Source organism: Salmo salar, chromosome ssa15 (assembly GCF_905237065.1).
Source record: "Salmo salar chromosome ssa15, Ssal_v3.1, whole genome shotgun sequence".
NCBI lineage: Eukaryota > Metazoa > Chordata > Actinopteri > Salmoniformes > Salmonidae > Salmo > Salmo salar.
Window position 1 is genome coordinate 25,963,769 of NC_059456.1, and position 18,699 is coordinate 25,982,467.

At 45.1% G+C, this 18,699-nt stretch overlaps 1 protein-coding gene across 3 annotated transcripts in view; it reads right to left on the reverse strand.

The window, feature by feature from the left end:
- The window catches only part of kif26aa (kinesin family member 26Aa), a 170,755-nt gene that overhangs the window by 85,847 nt on the left and 66,209 nt on the right, over window positions 1-18,699 (reverse strand). For all 3 annotated transcript variants that reach the window (XM_045695578.1, XM_014143831.2, XM_014143833.2), the window contains exon 4: window positions 3,649-3,809. In XM_045695578.1, coding sequence (XP_045551534.1) covers window positions 3,649-3,809 — 161 coding nt within the window. The remainder of the gene's footprint in view (window positions 1-3,648; window positions 3,810-18,699) is intronic.

Here is an 18,699-nt window from a genome sequence, read left to right on the forward strand (position 1 = left end):
ACACACACACACACACACACAGAATCCAGAGTAGTGGTATTGTGAAGCCTGTCAGTTCAGCCTTCTCCCCTTCTCCTCCATGTTTGTTGTTGACCTTTCAGTAGAGAATGCCTCGCCTACTTGCTGAAATGGATCCTATCTGATAATCTGGCCACCTGCTGAAACGGTGTCGAAGTGGATTGATATGGTCTTTGCGTGGGCAGGTTCTACTTTTTCTTTGAAGTGGTAGGCTACTTTGAACTAGAGCTTTGGCTGATGTGAAATATAGCACGATAAGACAACGACTACAGCTGACTGTACAGCCTAATACATCCAGGCCTACAAGAAACTACCGGAACATACATATGATTTACGTAGTTAGATTTTGTCCTGCTATAGTTGTCTGTCTAACTCAAATCCAACACCAATTTCAGTTTCCAATGAAAATCGGAGTCAAAATACAGACAGACACAGTTGCAATTTTTAGAACTGGAAAAAGAGTGTGGAGGCATTGTCAAAGTCCCAAATGACACCCTATTCCTTAGATAGTAGACCAGAGCCCTGTGGGCCCTTGTCAAAAGTAGTGCACTATATAGGGTATTAGGTTGCCATTAGCGACGCGATATTGTCAGACACAAACTAGCAACTCTATATTAATCCCTGAGACAAAGATTTATGACAAGTGTGTCAATCTCACCAGGATAAAAATAGTAGTCCAACCAAATAAAGACTGTAGCATATGAGTGAACGTTACGCTTGACATTTGAGGTATGTTCTCTTACACTAGATAAAGATTATTATTTCACAGTGCTGGGAGAAAATATCCTCAGTGTCAGAGTGTGAAATCTTTCTCAATAAGTTTCCTTGGTTCGGCTCAGGGAAACACAAGTATTTACTTTGTCTCTGTCTTCGACCCATCTTTCTGGATGCACTCTAAACAACCTCCGAATACTACAACGTAGGAAGTTAACCTAGTCAGTTAGTTGGTCTTTCGACTGCACAAACTTCATTCTGGACAGAAAAGTTCACTTTGAGGCTTTCATTTAGTTTGTTATGCTTTTAGTTTCTAATGTCGTGTTCCAGAGCTAAGGAACATCTGCATCATCATTTCCATAGGCTGTCGAAAAGTCGCTAATGTGTGAAAATTATATATACATTTCTTATCTCCCCACTCCAAGTGACTAAAACAGGCATCCATCACTGACATCTTAGGCTAGGGCTACAAGCAATACTAGCAATATATATGGATTGCCAGCAGCGACAGAGTATTTTGGTAGCCTGGGAAAAGTCTTAGAGATTTTGACACGAACCGTACTGGAGGGCTGAATAAGTAATGGGGCAGACTGTATCCTGCCTTCCCTTTAGAAGTGGAGAAGGAGACTAAGGTTTAGATTTAATCTGGACCGAGGAAGATCTGCGTTATAGCGCGATTGGCATTTAAAGATTTCCAATTAAGTCGACACATGCAGCGTTTATCATGAATGCAGTCTTCCTTAATTGCCTTTAAAAGGTATATAGCCTTAAAACAACCAGATAGGGGGAGGGAATGTGTTGAGTCTCTGGTCATGTAACTAGTTTTAGGAAACTAGGCGTATGTCGCACATCACTACTTCACAGGAGAGGCATTTGAAAGTAAACATGTATTTTTTTATCAAAATTCTGTTTTTTTTGGCAGAAATGCCTTCTGGAACATGTGAACTTTCCTGTGCTTTAATAACAAACTTGTATTCTATCCGTAAATACCAGTAAAACTGTTCAATTACAAGCCTAGTTGGTTTAGCCAGGGAAAAGACAGGAACTTTCCTGCTAGCCATGATTGGCTGAGATAATGGATGGTCTGGACGTAGCATGCTTCTGTCTATAACGTGAGCTGCTCATTATGTGTTGATAGTCCTTTCTACTGCACAGTTTTTAAAGATATAACGTTAGCCATCAATAACTATTTTTTATTTATTTTTATTTCACCTTTATTTAACCAGGTAAGCTAGTTGAGAACAAGTTCGCATTTGCAACTGTGCTACTTTTGCTACTTTTCTCAACAACATTGATGCCCTGAATTTAGCAGACCCTATCGACAGATCAGTTGGAAAAAGTGATGGGCTACTTTCTGCATACGCCACGGTCAGTGTGAACCAATGTGACTTGACACAACACTGGCCAAACAAAACAGAGTTAAATGGTTCCAGCTACCTACAGATTCCTACTACAGCTATGACAATTTTGCATTGGTAGTAGTATAAATTGGGATTATTCCGGTTCATTGTTTAGCTAGCCAGTTAGCTAGCTAGCTATCTAGCTACATGTCTAAACAAGACTCTACATGTCTAAACAAGAGAGATGATCACATGACCCATCATGATAGCCAGTTATGTCTGGGGGTGATTAAGACCATCTATTGTATTTAATGAACATGTGTACATGTCTAGACAATAGTGACCCATCCACTTAGCTATATGTGGCTGGGAGGTTGATTATAGCATTTCCTTCACATGACCCATCAATTTAGACAAGTGTGTCTGGGTAAGGGTCATCTAATAATGATAAAATATTTATATCTGTACACATTTTACATTTTAGTCATTTAGCAGACGCTCTTATCCAGAGCGACTTACACTAGTGAATGCATACATTTAATACATTTTTTCTTCTGTGCTGGCCCCCAGTGGGAATCGAACCCACAACCCTGGTGTTGCACACACCATGCTCTACCAACTGAGCTGCTTTTGATATTGCTACCATGCAAGTAATCATTTCACTGTACTGTTTACACCTTCTGTATCCTGTGCATGTGACAAATAAACATTGATTTTATTTGATATAGTGTGTGTTTACCAGAGACGGTAATGTGAAGAACAACATGACCTGCACCAAAGTCAGATTAGGATATAGGCCAAGGACTAGATAACATGGATTTTTACCTGGAGTTTTTCCTTATTGTAGGCTACTACTTTTACCACTTTTAGTCTTGAAATCTTTAGTTGTTTACTAAACTACTCACTCTGTTTAGCACATGGTCTCATGTGAATCCTTAAAGAGGTGGGTGGGACTAAGGCATAAGAGGGTGTGAACAATGCTGAATGGATGTAGACAAAGAAGAGGTCTCCAGTAGGGATACCAAAACATTCAAGTGCCATTTTCTCAAAAGTGGGGATACAAGTTTATCAGCATTCGAGGCAGAATTCCTTCCCCATTGTTTCTCAACTGCAGTGTTTGATATACCATTTTCTAGCTCTGAGTCTCTACTTTAATCCAATGTAAAAATCACAATTTCAAATTTTGCTACATAAGACCGAATCGAGGCTGTTGGTCACATATGCCCTATTGGATGGGTCCAATCCAAGACAAAGGTGGATATAACCATTATTTGTATGATGTGTAGCAGGTTTGGGGTCAATTCGAATTGAAGGCAGTCAATTTAGGAAGTGGTTTAAATTTCAAACGTAAAAACTTTCCAATTGAATGAGTCATTGAAAATATATGCCATTTTTTTATTATTGAATTGAAATTTCAGTTCACTTCCTGAATTGACTGCTCTGATATGTGGAAAGAGGCAGCAGTTTCAAAGTGGATTGCGTCATCGATCAAGCCACAAGTTCACAAGTCTCTGAAATCTACATATGCATATATCACCCACAAGGCTCTATAGGGTAAAGTATGGCTTTGACTTACCTGATGAAGAAGGAGGCTGCAGCAGAGGGTGTGTGGCTGGTTTGGGTGGGGGTGGGCTGGGGCTGGGGGACGGTAGGAGTGATGGTGGCATAGTCATAGATGGGGCTCCCAGGGGCAATGGGCATGTAGTTCCTGTATGGATCAGGAGCCAAGCCCGGCGTCTGGACAGGGAGAGAAGAGGAAGGGGGTGGGTGGGAGAGAGAGAGAGATAGATAGAGAGAGAGAGAGACATGAGCATCAACCAATGTGACAAAAAAAGTATAACAATTCTGCATCCAACTTCAATGTGTATTACCATGACTTGCTTTCAACAAACCAAAACATTTAATGAAGTCAAAATCATACATTATACCAGTGGCTTTCATTGCAAGATAATTCCATATTTTCAAAAAACTAAACAAATTGCATAATATGCTCTCACAGTCAGAGAAGCCTATTGGGGAACTCAGTTGAGCGACTGCTTTGGTTCCTGTGGCTCCTGCAGTTGTGAGCAGGAGTACCAAAAAGCTCAGGGAAAACACATCACGCAGGAAATGACCTGTGTAACATGGCTACCGTTTGTTGTCACTCCATTTGCTGCAGCTGCAGGTTGGTAATCTTGGTCCTTTACTCTCACTGCTAGCTAGTCATTAGCATTTAAGCTTTGGTCATTAGCTTTGGTCATTAGCTTTGGCCTAATTACCGACTCTCACACTGTGCTACAATATGGTTAGCGTTGAAAAACTGATAGAGTCCCATCCACTATCACTTGTTCTAATCATCTGTGACTAAAATATGAGATGACATAGGATGTGTAATTCAACCAGATTGACGTGCAATATGAGAATGACAGGGAACTTTTGAGTGTTGGACAAAACACAGCAGTCGTTTATATGCCATTTGATTTAACAGAGATAAACCATTTGTGCCAATCATCTCATAGGCTACTGTATGTTCACAAGTTAACGCAGCCCTTCCCACCATCTCCATTTGGCCTTGTTCTTTCAAATGAGCCAGATGCATCTTTTAATGTGCTGTCTGCTTTCTGGTGACGCCTGTTGTTGGGGATGTGACCTCCCTCTCTCTCTCTCTCTCTCTCTCTCTCTCTCTCTCTCTCTCTCTCTCTCTCTCTCTCTCTCTCTCTCTCTCTCTCTCTCTCTCTCTCTCTCTCTCTCTCTCTCTCTCTCTCTCTCTCTCTCTCTCTCTCTCTCTCTCTCTCTCTCTCTCTCTCTCTCTCTCTCTCTCTCTCTCTCTCTCTCTCTCTCTCTCTCTCTCTCTCTCTCTCTCTCTCTCTCTCTCTCTCTCTCTCTCTCTCTCTCTCTCTCTCTGCATGCTGGGAGTTTTTTGGAGTTTGAGTGTTTGGTGCGGAGGACTCTGTCCTAACTAACTTTCTAGACTCTTTTCTTGATCTTTTTCTTACATTTTTTTTTCTATGGTGGAGGGTTAATGCAATATTTGTTTTAGCGGTATCCACCGTTTTTTTTCAGAGTTAGGGTGGAAGAAGACAGAGTAAGGTTTCTGGGGTTTGCAAGGTGTGGTATGCGCGATGGCTTCTCAGCCTAGCGCGGAGGAGACGCTGTCGATACGGCATGGATTCAGGTGTGTTCCTGAGAATGGAGTTAAGGTGGAGGAGGTTCTGCTCGCGGTCAGCGAACAGGTAGGAGCTGAATTTATACATTCTGCTTCTAGAATGAACAAAGCGGTGGTGGTGTTCATGAAAAGAGAAAATTTGGTTGGTAGGCTAATTGCTAGCGGAATATTTGTAAGGGATGTGTTGGTGCCAGTTTTACCTCTTTCTACCCCTTCGACAAGAGTAGTTGTTGCAAATTTACCTCCGTTTATTACGGACGATCAAATCAGGAAAGAGCTGAGTCGTTTTGGTAAGTTTGCTAGCGGGTTTCGTGTACTGTCGGCAGGTTTTCAGGCAGCTGCTGTTAAGCACGTTGTTTCGTTCGGAGGCAAGTGTTTATGTTCCTGAACAACAATGAGCAACAGCTAAATGTGCATTTTAAAGTGAGGCATGGGGAGGGGCTCTATGCAGGGTTTGCCAGCACAGACAGTCTACGGTGTTTTGAGTGTGGGGATTTGGGGCATAAGAGCTTTGCGTGCCCACATAAAGGCCGTAGACAAAGTGAGGGTACAAGCGCCGGTGGGGGAAATCGAGGTCAAAGTGCAGGGGGAAATGAGATGCAGACAGCAGAGGCTGGGCCTAGTCATACCAGGGATGGTGGGGTAGCTGAGGCTGGGTCTAGTAAGGCAAGAGATGGTGGGGTAGAGGAGGCTGGGTCTAGTCAGACTAGAGATGGTGGTGTAGTGGAGGCTGGGTCTAGTCAGGCTAGAGATGGTGGTGTAGCGGAGGCTGGGTCTAGTCAGGCTAGAGATGGTGGGGTAGTGGAGGCTAAGCCTAGTCAGGCTAGAGATGGTGGGGTAGCGGAGGCTGGGTCTAGTCAGACTAGAGATGGTGGGGTAGAGGAGGCTGGGTCTAGTCAGACTAGAGATGGTGGTGTAGTGGAGGCTGGGTCTAGTCAGGCTAGAGATGGTGGTGTAGCGGAGGCTGGGTCTAGTCAGGCTAGAGATGGTGGGGTAGTGGAGGCTAAGCCTAGTCAGGCTAGAGATGGTGGGGTAGCTGAGGCTGGGCTTAGCTATGATATGGAGGATGGTGTGAATGATGCTGGGCCTAGTCATGCTATGGAGGGTGGTGTAGAGGATGCTAGGTCTAGTCAGGTTATGCTAGTGGATGAGGAGAGTATAGTGGGGAAGTGTAAGAGACTAGGGGGGGAGGAGGAGGGTGCCAAGCGGAAAAGGAAAAAGGGTGTGGTTAAAGGCACAATGGAAATTTTGCCTGTTGCTGTGGGAGATGCCATGACCAGAGAGGAAGAGCAGGTGGTCAGGGTGGGAGATAGAGATGAGGAGGAAAGTGAGTCTGAGGAAGAGGATGAGGAGATATTTTTTCAGACTCCTCTTCAATAGGCCCGGAGCTGACAGCCAGTCAAGCAGAGGGGTCTAAGTACACATTGAGAGAACTGACAAGGTTCCTGAATGAGACCAAAGGAAAAAAGTTAATCTTGAGGCTTTTTTCCCTGATTCAAGAAAGTTTGTACGATCAGTACAACATGCTGTGAAAAATGAGGGGCATGGTGTCCTCTCACCCAGGAAACGGTTTAGGTTGAGGAAGTGGGTCACAACAGTGCGTAAGGGTTTACCTTCGGACACTGTTTAGATGTATACTTTCTTTCTGACACTGGGACTTTTGAGCTTTGCTATTGGTCTTTTTTCTCTGCTGGCTTTTCTCCCACTTCTTATGGAGACTCTACGGGTAGGCTCGCTCAATATAAATGGCGCCAGAGATGCGGGAAAGATGAGTGTGTTGGGTGAATATGTAAAAAAAAAAAAAGTACAGGTGTTGTTTCTGCAGGAGACACATAGTGATGTGTTGAATGAAGTCGATTGGGGGCTCTGGTGGAAAGGGGCAAGTGTGTTGAGCCATGGGACAAATCTTAGTGCAGGAGTGGCAGTCCTTTTTGCACCGGGTCTGTCTGTAAAAATGTGCTCCTCAAAGGAGGTGTGTAGGGGTAGGCTCCTTGTTGTTAAAGCAGAAATTAACAACATGGGTTTTGTCTTTATAAATGTGTATGCGCCTAACACAGGGAGAGAAAGAGGGGTTCTATTTGGGAGTCTTAGACAGGAACTCTCACAGGTAGCGCCTGAGGAGACACTGGTGGTCGGAGGGGACTGGAACTGCACAATGGATTTTACAAAAGACAGAAATGGGGAAGAGCCTCATTCAGTGTCAGTGGGAGTGTTAAGGGACATTATTAATCAGTTCGACTTAGTGGATGTTTGGAGAACTAAACATCCGAACACAAGACAGTACACATGGGTGAAGGTTTTTGGGGCTAGGGTGAGTGCAGCCCGACTTGATCGGTTTTATATGTCTAGGAATCGGAGCAATAGGCTGTTGGGCGCTACCATTCTCCCGGTGGGGTTTTCCGATCATCACATAACCATGGCTCGGCTGTCTATTTCACCAGGGCCCCGGCAGGCATCCTATTGGAAATTCAATGTAAAGCTCTTACAAGATGCCACTTTTTGCGCAGGTTTCCAGACCTTCTGGGAAAGGTGGAGGCAGCAAATAGAGGAGTATGAGTCTCTGAGCCAATGGTGGGATGTGGGGAAAATCCAAATTCGGCTTTTCTGTCAACAATACACAGCTCTCTCATCCTCAGAGGCTAGGAGAGTATTGGGGGAACTAGAGCGGTGTATTAGTGAGATGGAGGTAGAGATGGTGGGGCAAGGCAATGTAGGCCTCCAGGCTAATTTAGCTGAATTACGCAGGGACCTGGGCAGTTTTTTCCAGGTTAAAGCAAAGGGAGCACTTGTAAGAGCTAGATTCTCCATGCTCAAGGAGATGGATGCTCCCAGCTCCTTCTTCTTTGGTTTGGAAAGACAGAGCAGTGAAGCCAAGGGTATGCATTGTCTACGGCTGTCTGATGGGCGGGTGACCTCTGTGGTGGGTGAGATGCGGGAGCGGACTGTGGAGTTTTATACTGAATTGTATAGGGCAGAAGAGTGTGATCCTTTGTGTGCTCAGGTCTTGTTCACAGAACTCCCTAAACTCTCTCTGGCACAGAGGGACGATTTGGACGTTCCTCTGTTGTCCCATGAACTGGCAGAGGCCGTAACCCAGATGTCCCCCGGTCGTGCACCGGGGGTCGATGGACTCCCAGTGGAGTTTTATAAAAAATTCTGGGGAATAATTGGACAGGACTTCTTTTGCGTGTTGCGTGAATGCATCGGGGTAGGAGAGTTGCCGATGAGCTGCCGTCGGGCGGCTCTGACTCTCCTGCCCAAAAAAAGGGGACTTGTGTGAACTTAAGAACTGGAGGCCTGTGGCATTGCTCTGTGCGGACTACAAGATATTTGCCAAGGTCCTCTCTAACAGACTGAAGTCCCACTTGGACTCGATAGTACATAAGGACCAAACATATTGTGTACCGGGACGCTCAATCACGGACAACCTGTTCTTAATTAGGGACATGTTGGACTTGTCGAGAGGTTCTAATGTGAACTTTGGACTGGTCTCTTTAGATCAAGAGAAGGCTTTTGACAGAGTGGACCATGAATATCTGTTTAATGTGATGTCTGTGTTTGGGTTTGGGAGGAGTTTTTTGACCTGTGTGAAGCTGTTGTATGCTGGGGCATCATGTATGGTTAAGGTGGGAGGGGGGGCTCAGTAGGCCAGTCTGGGTGAGACGGGGCATTAGACAAGGATGCCCTCTATCTGGGCAGTTATACACATTAGCCATTGAGCCTTTTTTAGGCCTGCTACGCAGGAGACTGCAGGGAGTGTGCTGGACAGGTATGGGTGTGGTGACAGGCATAGCAGTGTCAGCATATGCAGATGATGTCTCTGTGATGGTCAGGGATGGTCAAGATATGCAGGCACTGGAGACCAGTCTGAAGGTGTACGAGGGAGCTTCATCAGCTAAGGTAAACTGGGGCAAGAGCAAAGCTCTGTTATGTGGGGCATGGGGGGATAGGGCTCCTCCTCTGCTTCCAGGGGGTTTGCAGTGGGGTTGTGAAGGGCTTAAAGTGTTGGGGGTGTACCTGGGCTCGGAGAGGTGGGTCAGGAAGAACTGGGAGGGGCTGTCACAGGCAGTGGTGTCAAGACTGGCCAGGTGGAGGTGGCTCCTGTCCCAAGTGTCATATAGAGGGAGGGTGCTGATAATTAACAACCTGGTGGCATCCTCCCTGTGGCATAAACTGGCTGTCCTCAACCCCCCCCGCCGGTCTGCTCGCAGACCTGCAACGCAAGCTGGTGGACTTCTTCTGGTCGGGCCATCACTGGCTGAGGGCGGCGGTGTTGTATATGACCGTCCACGAAGGAGGACAGGGCCTGGTGGAACTGGAGAGCAGGATGGCTGCTTTCCGGCTAAAGGCGGCACAGAGACTGCTGTACCATACTGATGTTGGCTGGAGGGAACCAGCATGCGCGCTGCTGAGGAGAGCTGGAGATTTAGGGTTGGACCGGCAGCTGTTCCTCATGAAGCTGGAGAGGCTGAGTACAGCAGGTCTCTCCGATTTTTACTCTGCGGTGCTGAGGGCCTGGCAGCTGCTAAGGCACACACGAGAAGGGGGTGTGGAGCCTGGGCTGTGGGTGTGGGAGGAGCCTATCTTCCACAACCCAGCCATCCCTTTGAGATCGGTCCAGTCGGCCACCCTGCAGAGGCAACTGATGGCAGGGGGTGTAAAAAGGCTGGGTGACTTGAGACTCCTGGGAGAGGAGGGGTGGAAAAGCCCGGAAGTCTTGGCACAGCAAACAGGAATAACGTCTCTTAGGCTGCTGGAGAGATTCCTGGAGGAGGTCCAGGAGGCACTGTCTGAGCCGGTAAGGGGGATGTTTGAGCAGCCAAAGGGAGAGGGGCCACCAATGTTTCCGCCACTGCAGGTGACGGCAGAGACTGGAGACTGGCAAGGGGGTCTGGAGGACTTGTTAGATTTTAACACTCCGAGCCTGGGGGAGTTTGAAGGGGTGGGAGGTAAAGCCCTCTACAACCTCTGTGTTAAGGTGAGGAACATTAGGAGCCTAACAGGAGTGAAGGCACATCAGTGGCAGGGGGTATGTGGGGTGGAGAGTATGGTGGGTTTTAGATGGAGGGGGCTCTACAAACCCCCAGTACCAAAGAGGTCAGGGGACCTCCAGTGGAGGGTTCTACATGGAGCCCTGGCCACTAACAGCTGGTTGGCACGGGTTGAACCGGGAGTCGGGCAGGAGTGTCATTTCTGTAAAATGAAAGAAACTGTGATTCATGTGTTTTCTGTGTGCACCAGATTAATGCCATTAATGTCTCTGTTGGAATGTCTGTGTGAGAGGTTGGGGGTGGTCTTTACTGTATGGGGTGTTCATAATGGGATACAGGTATTCAAGTAAGGAGAAGGAAAAATGTGTTTTGTTGAATTTTCTGTTTGCTCAGGCAAAGTTAGCTATTTGGCTAACAAGGAGGAACAGGGTCAAAGGTGGGGGGATAACAGACCCTTTATTATTGTTTAATGGGATGGTCTCTGCGCGCCTTAGGGTTGAGTTTGAGTTCTATAAAATGATAAAAAGTGTGGAGATGTTTCAGGAGATATGGTGTGTTGGGGGGGCTGTCTGTATAGCTGGGGAAGATGTTTTGGATATACGGTTGTAGGAGTGGGTATTGTCTTGAGTATTGTGATGTTGGCTTGTATCATGTGGTTGCTGGAAAGGCGAGTATGGTACATGTATGCATTACAGGATGTATTTTTGGTTTTATTTTTAAGGGGGAGGTTGGGTGGTGAGTTTTAAATGAAATGAGAATGTTTCAGTAAAGAAAGACAAAATGTCAAAAAAGTCTCTCTCTCTCTCTCTCTCTCTCTCTCTCTCTCTCTCTCTCTCTCTCTCTCTCTCTCTCTCTCTCTCTCTCTCTCTCTCTCTCTCTCTCTCTCTCTCTCTCTCTCTCTCTCTCTCTCTCTCTCTCTCTCTCTCTCTCTCTCTCTCTCTCTCTCTCTCTCTCTCTCTCTCTCTCTCTCTCTCTCTCTCTCTCTCTCTCTCTCTCTCTCTCTCTCTCTCATAAGGAAATGAAGAAACTGGGGCAGGCATCGACTCTGTACTCATCACAGTGGATTAACGCGGCGATGTCTGCGGAGTGCCGACATTTGGCGGGGAGTCCATTATTCAGTTCTTTGACTGCGGCGTTGGCGCGGCAGCTAACAGGATTACAGAGACGCACGCCGTTCGCCCCTCCACGGAAGTGCCGCCACACAGAGAGAGGACGGAAGTAGTCAACAACAAAAAGCTGCCACACTGACACAGCCAAGACGCCCCCAGCTGCCATACTGTCACAGATGCCCCCGTACTGCTCTTAAAGTGATTCTAGGTCTCTGAGTAAAAGAAGGGCCAGTACCTGGTTGTTGTATATGTAAAATGTATGTTAATACAGACAACTATAATTGTTGATGGCCAGCAATTTGATCTACTGCTCGGGTTGGCAACAGGCGGCCCGTGGACCAATACCGGCCCCGGAGTGATTTCTTTTGGTCCCATAAAGTGAAATTTATTGACTGTAAAATGAGTTTATTTCAGGAAACTGTTCCCAAGTATTCCCATGAATAAAAAAAAGACACGTGGTCGTGTCTCAATGTCTCGTGTCTTTTTGGGCTTAGCTGTGGTCAATTTGCAGTGTACAAACTATTATCATTGTGTTCTACCGAACAACCTTCTCTGACAAAAATCGGCCCGCGGCTGAACCTAGTTGCCTACCCCTGATCTACTGCTTTTCTGTTGGCAGTAACAGAGAAATTGACTCAAACATAAGATGCAGTGGTCAGGGAATCATCATTTCTCATAGGTCAAGTTCTATTTTCCTTACAATTGTTCCAATCCTAATGAAAAGAACAGTATTTTTGGGGGTTCTTCCTAACAAACAGGGTCTTCCCCCAATCTATAGATAGTATTTACATTGAGATAATGTATAGAATTAAATACCTTATGAAAAAGGTAGAGCAAGCTGTTATTTCTTTGTTAATCTTTGGCATGTTACATCACCCCCCCCAATCACCCTCCCCTCAATCATCCCCCCACAATCACCCCCCCCACAAAGACTGCAAACATGCGTATCTATATGGTTGTTGAAGCATGTCTACAGTACAAACAACAACAGTACTCGTTTGGTAACTTGTTTATCCAGCCCAGGGGTAAACCATCTGCCGACTACACCTGATAGCACTGCTATTTATATAACCCCTAACAGGAACGCCCTAGTCTGACAGACACATGTGACCATGGGAAGAGGCACCTTCAGTATGGCTTCAAAGGTGCCCTTCGTGACACACTCGCGTTTTAATCATCTCCAGGGTGCCACTCATAGACGCTGTAGCACGTTTTTTTCTCATTCTATAGCATGGCAGTTTGAGTGAGCGTACCTGTACGTGACACGTGTGTGCTAAACTACATATAAGATAATGGCAACAAGTAACCCAGATGCATTATGCTTTGCTATTTTTGTTTCCGAGCTTCAATGGAAGTCACAGTGAATAAGCCACGAGGAGGAATGTTGCAACTTGGAAGTCAGACCCAATCCAAATGGCTGATGGGTAGATAACGAGCTGTAGATTGTAGAATAATGTTGTCTCTTCCTCGCAGTGGAACAGATTACAGAGATCCAGAATCACTCAAACACCCACATCCCACTGAACACGACTGTATATATTACCACAAACTCCTCTCACACATCCTATAATCATTCAAATGTAGAGGCTGGCCAGCAGAGCAGTAGCCTATTAATGGCCAGCAGGAGATCTACATTTGGGTCTAAATTGGAGGTCCATATTTTTATGATGTAACGGCTAGGTTATGGTGTTAGTGTAAGGCAGTGGGTGTGAAGAGCTGGGGTGGCTGAGATGTTACCGGGATGGCTGAGGTGTAACCAGAGTCTGACAAATCCATACAGTACTGGGCCTTTGCACCTCTAGGAACTAAAAGCAATAAGTCAAGTCACATGACTTAATGAATTATGTAACTGGGTCATATACGGTGCTATGGCGGCAGTTTGGCCTTGTGGTTCACCCGTTAGTCAATTCTACATTTCTTCAGCTCAGAATATATCTTTAACGAGACTAGTATCTTTTCAGTAAGCGTGCTTTGCCATAATTCCTTGTTGTTAGTGTATGGGGTTTGAGATTTGTAGTTTTAGCATTCACAAGTAGAAAATGTTGCTCTCTTTTTTCCATTCTCTTCTTATTCTCTTTCTCTCTCACTCCTTCCCCTACCCCTGGGAGGTGTGCAGGGTTGGAGAGTAACCGATTACATGTAAGGGATTTTTTTTAAACGGTAACTGTAATCTGTTACGTTAGCAGCAAACTTTTTGCAATCAGATTACAGATACTTTTGAAAAACGAAATTATTACTTTGAAGATTACTTTTAAATTCAGAAAGAATGTTTGCGATATAATCTTTGACAATTTTTTCTCAATGACGTTCAAATCAGCTTCGAAAAAAGACGCATGTTTAAATTTGTTCCACCTCAGCAAGTCTGACCACAAGTCAGAGACCACTATGATGACACATCAAATTATGTTTGATGGATCGCGGGAAAAGAGCAGGAATAGGCTTTTGTAGGCTACAGTCCAATCTATGTCTTCCAATGGTGCGACTGCTGTCGACATCCAAAGATTATCCAAATTGAATAAACGCTTGGAGATAAGGATGACAGCAGTGGTGTAGTCTACGGCAATACGGATATCACTTATTACTGATATATACTGTACATAGCGCATTGATGTGAAACAATGCTACTCTCTCATTTAGCTATTTGCGCCTTACGGATTGTGGTTGTTGTGGATGGCTGTTCACAAATCGAAATGTTTATTTGAACCCGATAATGTTTGAATTCAAGAAGTTTAAGCTGCCTATCAATCATTGTTTTTGAAACCAGTGGACAGCCAGTGATAAATAGCTCTTGTAGCAGCTGCATAGTGCGGACCCAGCCTATGGAACAAAAGTGAGGCTTTTACTGCTCAATCTAATTCATGCTGATTAAAAAAGAAATCCATAGGCCTCATGGACACATGCTCAAACTCACACACTTTTCATTGACTTAAAAGGGGCAATCTATAGTTTCATCCATTTTTGAATTTATAAATTATATATATATATCCATTGATTCTTGAAGAATATAACTTATAAATGCCTCATGAGCTTAGTTCAATTGTAAATGTAACAAACACTGTATAGCCTCATAACATGGATAAAACAATCATTTTGATATCATGGATGGCCAGTCCTTGTATCCATAGCTCTGTCTATTAATCTATACTTCCATATTTCCAAGTCCTAGTCTTGACGATCAACGGGTATAGCATTTATTGGAATGTCTGGGATTCTGATAGACTTTGTTTTTTTATTGCAAAGAGCTAATTTAATTGTATTATTATATGTAGTAGAAAGCGATGGGTTAGAAGAAGCCTACATAACCAACCCATAAAGTAAAATTTAACATCCATATATGTCCAGCTATGTAAACTTTAACATTGATTTATCCAATAGTTGTCGTTCAATTGGTAACATATATTTTTGTCTTCTTCTAATGCCTCTTAAGGGGAAAGTAATCTAAAAGTAACTGAATGTAATCAGATTATGTTACTGATTTTGGGTAATCCAAAAGTTATGTTACTGATTACAATTTTGGACGGGTAACTAGTAACTGTAATGGATTACATTTAGAAAGTAACCTACCCAACCCTGGAGGTGTGCAATATTGGCACGGATGTTCGCGGGGCAGACCCAGGCACCGATGACAGCGGGAAGGTCACTCTGGGCAACAAGAAACGTTTAAAAAATGCTCACGAAATGTGATGCCTATGGGACTAATTGAGAGGGAGGAACCCTACAGTGTGCCTGCCATTGGGTTGGCTCAAAGTGACCTGTTGGTGATTTGAAGCAGAAAGCGAAACAACTTTTTTTTGTCGGTCAAACCTTTCACAGTTTGTGAGGCTGTTTGTCTGCACCTGGTTTTCAACATTGTGCAAAAAATACATATTTGATCGGCAATTCATCCTCTTGATCCCTTTCTGCTTGTCAACTAAGTCTGATTTAAATCCCAGGTGTAGGTTACAAAATAGAAATTAAACTAATAATATAGCTTGCTTTGTTGGTATGTGTCTAGTCCTTCTCTGTTCCCAGTAATCAAACATTTTAGTCTTAGTAAATTCAATGTTTAGTGAATGGAACAATTTATTTGATGGAAAATGCTTATATTCATCTAATTATACTCCTATATCTGTCTGTATATTTCAGCATGGTACACTGAAATGATTACAGATCCTTCTCTGATCTTTGATCGTGTCCTTCATAATCAGAGCCCAGTCCAAAATGGGGGAAGGCAGTGAAGCGTGAAGTGTACCCACTCTACCACTCAACCCAAGCCAAGCCTCCCAGATGGATGTCAGACGTGCTTATTCACCTCAGGTGAGAACCAGGTCCCATCTGTCAGCACAGAGAGGAGGGAGGCATGATCCTGGCTTCCTTTTCCTTTGTGTTCTCTTCCATTTGTCCTTCCCTTGTTTCTCTCAGTCTCAACATAAACCAACACCTTTCCCTCTCCTCCGAGAATTTGGTGAGTCACTTTTTTGGTAGGGTCAGCATTCGAAGGCTGCAGACGGCATTGAACCATCTGGCTCGGCCGAATGGGGTGGTGTCTCCTTAGAGCGTTACTGAAATGTCTCCTTGTCTCCAGTGCCCTCGCCTACCTCCTCCCTAATTAAATCAAGTGCCCATCTTTCATTCTCAGGCCTCCCAAATCCTATGGCTTCTGTAGTGTTCTGAGTTATTTTGCTTGAAATGGGAGGAGAACATTTTGAAATTAACAGCCCACACAAAGGCATATACACCCTTCTAGTACCGGGTCGGATCCCCTTTGCCTCGAGCACAGCCTGAACTCTTCGGGGCATTCTACAAGGTGTCGGAAACATTCCACAGGGATGTTGGTCCATACTGAAGCGATGGTATCATGCAGTTGCTACAGATTGGATGGCAGTACATTCATGCTGCAAACAGCCCGTTCCTTCTCATCCCAAAGATGCTCGACTGGGTTGAGGTCTGGGGACTGACCAGGACACTCAGGTAAACTAAACTCGCTGTTATGTTCCATGCAATGTTTTTCCACTCTTCTTCTTGTTTCTTGTGTTTAGCTGATCGGAGTGGAACAGGGTGTGGTCGTCTGCTGCAATAGCCCATCCGTAACAAGGATCGACGAGTTGTGCATTCCGAGACGCCGTGCTCACACCACTGTTGTACTGCACCGTTATTTATCTGTTTGTGGCCCGCCTGTTAGCTTGCACGATTCTTGCCATTCTCCTTCGACCTCTCTCATCAACGAGCTGTTTTGGCTCAAAGGTTCACCGCTGGCTGGATGTTTTGTGTTTGTTGCACCATTGTCAGTAAACCCTAGACACTGTCCTGGGTGAAAAGCCCAGGAGGTCGGCCGTTTCTGAGATACTGGATCCGGCGCGCCTGGCACCGGCGATTATACCACACTCAAAGTCACTTAGGTTACTCATTTTGCCCATTCTAACGTTCAATAGAACAGTAACTGAATGCCTTGATGCCTGCCTGCCTGCTTTATATAGCAAGCCATAGCCAAGTGACTCACTGTCTGTAGGAGCGATTCAATTTTGTGAACGAGTGGTGTACCTAAAAACTGTTCGGTGAGTGTAGATCAGTACACACACACACACATGGACACACACACACACACACACACACACACACACACACACACACACACACACACACACACACACACACACACACACACACACACACACACCCACAGACACACCCGCAGCTACTCACGTACGAGCAACCACATGGCCACAGACACACCCGCGGCTACTCACGTACACGCACCCACATGGACCCCACCCACAGACACACACACCCCACCCACTCACAGACACACACACACCTCACCCACTCACAGACACACACACACCCCACCCACTCACAGACACACACACCTGCCATACGTCCACTGAAAGGTCCCTACAGGGGCACTCAATTCTCTGAGGTGTCCAACTCAGGTTTTTGTGTAATTGGGATGCGATGTGCCAGCTCAAGGTCTAATTGCTTTCAGACACCGAGGAGGAAAAGGGGATACGATTGGCTGCCTTAAGCGGCACACGTTCAATCAAAAGCATTAGCTGTCCAACTCTTGGCAGCACAGAGGCACTTGTTGACATTGGAGGGAGTGGATGCTAACAGATACACAGAAAATAAACATTGAGAACAGATTGCCTGTAAGTCCCAACAGCATAGCAAATGAGTATACAACATACTTAGGATCATTATTATACAATACATACTGGGTGGATATACATTCATATTCTGTTTTCAAAAGTCTTTTCTTAGGTTTTTAGAGCACACATTGGGATATCAGGTGAGATGTTAAGAGACAAATTACCATAGTAGTCAAACCATCCTCCTTTTCTTGTATTGTGAAATTCAAAACAATTCTATTCAATCAGAAAATACATTGTTGAAGGTATCTGACTGGGTAGATAGGTTCCAGAGAGGAAAAGGAGAAGCGAGAGGTTTCACTTTTGCCAAAATCTGTCCAAAATAAGCCATATGAGCTTATTTTAGACCTAAACTTGTCACCTGCCTTCCCGCCTTTGGGACAACGACTCCCATTGTTGGGGCGAAGACAAGAGCATCTCGTCCTTATATACAGATCTCTGGTATATCTGCTGTAAAACAAGCTCTGACCAGAGGCTACCATGAGGCATAGAGGTCAGCCCTCAATGAAAACTATTGTAGCTGTCAATCGACACAAAAGACAGAAGATAAGCCAATCAGAGCTGTTCTCTGGTCCATCAGTCATCTCGGTGTCATCCTCCACACCCAAATCGTCCAATCAATCAAACCACTCAGTTTCTCATCCGTTTCTTCTCTTCAATCAAGAGAAATTGGCATTAATCCCATTCTGACCCACAGCCTCCTCCTCCACTTCGCCACAACACGCACTTAATGCCGTTGTCCAGCACTTCACAAATCTCGCCCGCGATCAATAGCGACCATTCTCTCTGTAGATTCTACAATGACCTCAGACAACATTTGCATATCCAATCCTCTCCCCATTGATTTCTGGCCCTCATTACAACCCCATTACAAACAGGAGTGTGATGCCTAATCTATAGGAGTGCCTCTATGGAGGGGTATACAGTTAGCATGGTTATGCTTTAGATGCCATGTGTCTGAAAGCAGTGTCTGAAACTAATCCAGACTGACTTGGCATGGGGGTGTGGGGCGGCCAGGAGGTCATTCCTGCCTTCCCAAGTTTAATCAGCCCATCACTGGAGTTGGGAGTTAGTTGGCACGTCGATGGATGGTACTTGTGTGGCGGTGAGGTCAACAATGGCCATCATCAGCATGATAATCCTTCCGCATTGAGATGACCTAATGTTCAATCTCCAGGTAGGAAGGTCAAGTGGTGTTTGGAAAGCTGTGATACCGGCTCGGAAGGTATTGTGCTTAGAGTAGGCAATCTGCTTGTT